Source organism: Salvelinus sp. IW2-2015, unplaced genomic scaffold (genome assembly GCF_002910315.2).
Source record: "Salvelinus sp. IW2-2015 unplaced genomic scaffold, ASM291031v2 Un_scaffold3191, whole genome shotgun sequence".
Lineage (NCBI taxonomy): Eukaryota > Metazoa > Chordata > Actinopteri > Salmoniformes > Salmonidae > Salvelinus > Salvelinus sp. IW2-2015.
The window spans coordinates 63,742-68,273 of record NW_019944478.1 but is presented as its reverse complement, the minus strand read 5'-3'; the positions used below and the strand labels follow the sequence as shown (position 1 = coordinate 68,273).

General features: G+C 44.1%; 1 protein-coding gene across 1 annotated transcript in view; it reads right to left on the bottom strand.

Annotated features, from left to right (window-relative positions):
- Positions 1-412: 412 nt before the first annotated feature.
- Positions 413-4,532, bottom strand: part of LOC112075487 (rho GTPase-activating protein 29-like) — a 48,920-nt gene continuing 44,800 nt past the window's right edge. The window contains exon 7 of the mRNA XM_024142485.1: positions 413-567. Coding sequence (XP_023998253.1) covers positions 413-567 — 155 coding nt within the window. The remainder of the gene's footprint in view (positions 568-4,532) is intronic.

The window sequence follows — 4,532 nt, the reverse complement described above, 5'->3', positions numbered from 1 at the left end:
CGCCTAAACACACTAGTCAGGTAGGACTGAACCTCTATAAGACACTAGTACAGGGTAGACTGACCGCTCTGTAAACACATCTAAGTACGTAGGCTGACGCTCTATACAACCAGTTATTGAGTGTAAAAGGGGGCAATTACTTTTTTCACACATGGGCATTTGGTGTTACACATAACTTTTTAACTAAATTAATGAAATGAGTATGAACATTTTGATTCCATTTATTTAAATTAGTAGCTTTTGACTGAAGATCTGAGGTAAATACTTTTTCACTGAACTATATACGAGTTGAGCCTGAGGTATCTCTTAGCCAGGTGTGTATGTGCGAGTCATGTATGTGTGAGTTGTGTATGTGTGAGTTGTGTATGTGTGTGTGTAGGTCGTGAGTGTGTGCATGCTTGCAGGTGTCTAACTAACCCAGTCCCAGGCGCTTGTCGACCCAGGCCAGCAGATCCTTGGTGTACTTAGACCAGGCCTTGGCATAGAGCAGAGCTGACTCCACCCCGCTGTCGTTCTTCTGCAGCGTCTGGTCAACATCCTCCTCCTCAGACAGCGCCACCTCTGGGCCTGGAGAGGTAGTACAGGAGGAGCATCTATCATACAGTTTCTACTGGTGTTATTACACGACTGCTTTTCACAGAGGGGGGGGGGTCCTAACCTAACAGATACAGTGAATCAGAGGAAGAATTATTCACACAGTTAAAAATGGGCAGTCCACGATTGGTAAATTCATTTTACCTAATGAATTTGAGAGTGGTTAAATTGTCCAGCCCCGTTACCTCAGCTGTTTACCAAAACAGTGGCGGGGTGACGGCGCATTGATGATTGAGGTTGCCCGGTTAAGCTGCTCTTTCAGTCCCATAGACTCCATATGTATTCATGTGAGTTGACTAGGACAGTCTTAAGACTGGCCTCTAGACTGGAGACACACCCTACACTAAGCGATGAGAAAGCAAGGACAGGTATGAATGACACATTCAGTACACCTAGAAGCGTGACGTATAGCAGCTTAAATTAACTTTTTTATTTAACCTTTATTTATTTAACTAGGGGAGTCAGTTAAGAACAAATTATTATTTTCAATGACGGCCTAGGAACAGGGGCAGAACGACAGATTCTTTACCTTGTCAGCTCGGAGATTCGATCTAGCAACCTTTTGGTTACTAGTCCAAACGCTCTAACCACTAGGCTACTACCTGCCTCCCCAGAATGCAGGTATGAATGACAAAACACTCCTACATAGTAAAAGCACAACATATAGCTGTATATGGCCMAGTTTTAAATTCTATGCTATGCGTACATAGCGATGTCATAAAACCCTGTCATAACTTCTCTGACCTCACATCCCAGCTGCCTTCCATATGATTCAATACAGGCCTCAGCATTACAGAGCTAACACAGTCACCCCTCTCCCATCCATCTGCTTGGTATCTGGTTCTACAGAAACTCCATGCCTGCGTCCCCTATGGGCCCTGGTCTAAAGTAGGGCACCACGCAGAGACCAGTGGCACTATGCAAAGACTAGGGTACCATTTGGGACTTGGTCCATGTGTTTTGCATCACACAGAAATACTTGTAACAGCCAAAGAATGTCAGCCATTTGGTGGTAAAAAGCCACAGCCCAGGCTGAACGCCATCTGTAGCCGAAATTAACCAGGGTCTTGGCTAAGGGCTAAAGGCTAAGGCTAGTTAAGGGTACTAAAGGCTAGGGTAAAGGCTAAGGGCTAAAGGTTAAGGCAAGTTAAGGGCTAAAAGGCTAAGGCTACTAAAAGGTAAGGGCTAAGGGCTAAAGGCTAAGGGCTTAAAGGCTACTAAAGGCTAAGGGCTTAAAGGTAAGGGCTAAAGGTTAAGGGCTACTAAAAGGCTTAAGGGCTAAAGGCTAAGGCTAAAGGCTAAGGGCTAAAGGTTAGGGCACTAAAGGCTAAGGGCTAAGGCTAAGGGCTAAAGGCTAAGGGCTAAAGGTTAAGGGCTACTAAAGGCTAAGGGCTAAAGGCTAAGGGCTAAAGGCTTAAGGGCTAAAGGCTAAGGGCTAAAGGCTAAGGGCTAAAGGCTAAGGCTAAAGGCTAAAAGGGCTAAAGGTAAATGGTGTTGCATATAGCCTAGGACAAAAAAAAAAAAAACATGCAAAATAATCTCTAAAAGAGGCAAAAATGAATCTGATTATTCTGGATCCCTACTGTTGACATCAAAATATCCACCATGCGTTCCCTGAACATGTAAGAGGAACTAGCCAACCTCGTTCATGTCTTACTTGACACTAGAAAAAATCAGTCTAGAGCCCTGCCACTAACAGAAAGTAAATGTGCATTAAACAATATTGTTGTATTTATCTTATCAAGCTAAATGGGTCCATTTATGACCGTATGACTGTTTGTCCATATCACCGAGCTCTACTAATGTGTTATTTTGCTCAAACAAAATGGCCGTATGACTGTTGTTCTTAACTGACTTGCCTAGTTAAATAAAGGTTAAATAAACACTGTTTTGTCAGGATCAAGGGAAAGGTAAAGTACAGAAAGATCCTTGATGAAATCCTGAGCGCTCTGGAGCAGGTTCTCAGACTGGGGCGAAGGTTCACCTTCCAACAGGACAACGACCCAAAGCACACAGCCACGAAAACGCAGGAGTGACTTCGGGACAAGTTTCTGAATGTCCTTGAGTGGCCCAGCCAGACTTGAACCTYATCTAACATCTCTGGAGAGACCTGAAAATAGCTGTGCAGCAACACTCCCCATCCAACACGACAGAACTTGAGAGGACCTGCAGAGAAGAAATGGGAGAAACTCCCCAAATACAGGTGTGCCAAGCTTGTAGCGTCCTATCCAAGAAGACTCAAGGCTGTAATCGCTGCCAAAGGTGCTTCAACGAAGTACTGAGTAAAGGATCTGAATACTTATGTAAATGTGATTTTTCCATTTTTTATTTGTAATACATTTGTCCCCAGCTGCCTTCCATATGATTCAATAACAGGCCTCAGCATTACAGAGCTAACACAGTCACCCCTCTCCCATCCATCTGCTTGGTAATCTGGTTCTACAGAAACTCCATGCCTGCGTCCCCTATGGGCCCTGGTCTAAAGTAGGGCACCACGCAGAGACCAGTGGCACTATGCAAAGACTAGGGTACCATTTGGGGACTTGGTCCATGTGTTTGCATCACAGAAAATACTTGTAACGCCAAAGAATGTCAGCCATTTTGGTGGTAAAAAGCACAAGCCCAGGCTGAACGCCATCTGTAGCCGAATTAACAGGGGTCTGTGCTAAGGGCTAAAGCTAAGGGCTAAGGTTAAGGGCTACTAAAGGCCTAAGGGCTAAAGGCTAAGGGCTAAAGGTTTAAGGGCTAAAGGTTAAGGGCTAAAGGCTAAGGGCTACTAAAGGCTAAGGGCTAAGGGCTAAAGGCTAAGGGCTAAAGGCTACTAAAGGCTAAGGGCTAAAGGTTAAGGGCTAAAGGTTAAGGGCTACTAAGGCTAAGGGCTAAAGGCTAAGGCTAAAGGCTAAGGGCTAAAGGTTAGGGCTACTAAAGGCTAAGGGCTAAAGGCTAAGGGCTAAAGGCTAAGGGCTAAAGGTTAAGGGCTACTAAAGGCTAAGGGCTAAAGGCTAAGGCTAAAGGCTAAGGGCTAAAGGCTAAGGGCTAAAGGCTAAGGGCTAAGGCTACTAAAGGCTAAGGGCTAAAGGTAAATGGTGTTGCATATAGCCTAGGACAAAAAAAAAAAAAACATGCAAAATAATCTCTAAAGAGGCAAAAATGAATCTGATTATTCTGGATCCCTACTGTTGACATCAAAATATCCACCATGCCGTTCCCTGAACATGTAAGAGGAACTAGCCAACCTCGTTCATGTCTTACTTGACACTAGAAAAAATCAGTCTAGAGCCCTGCCACTAACAGAAAGTAAATGTGCATTAAACAATATTGTTGTATTTATCTTATCAAGCTAAATGGGTCCATTTATGACCGTATGACTGTTTGTCCATATCACCGAGCTCTACTAATGTGTTATTTTGCTCAAACAAAATGGCCGTATGACTGTTGTTCTTAACTGACTTGCCTAGTTAAATAAAGGTTAAATAAACACTGTTTTGTCAGGATCAAGGGAAAGGTAAAGTACAGAAAGATCCTTGATGAAATCCTGAGCGCTCTGGAGCAGGTTTCTCAGACTGGGGCGAAGGTTCACCTTCCAACAGGACAACGACCCAAAGCACACAGCCACGAAAACGCAGGAGTGACTTCGGGACAAGTTTCTGAATGTCCTTGAGTGGCCCAGCCAGACTTGAACCTAATCTAACATCTCTGGAGAGACCTGAAAATAGCTGTGCAGCAACACTCCCCATCCAACACGACAGAACTTGAGAGGACCTGCAGAGAAGAAATGGGGAGAAACTCCCCAAATACAGTGTGCCAAGCTTGTAGCGTCCTATCCAAGAAGACTCAAGGCTGTAATCGCTGCCAAAGGTGCTTCAACGAAGTACTGAGTAAAGGATCTGAATACTTATGTAAATGTGATTTTTCCATTTTTTATTTGTAATCATTTG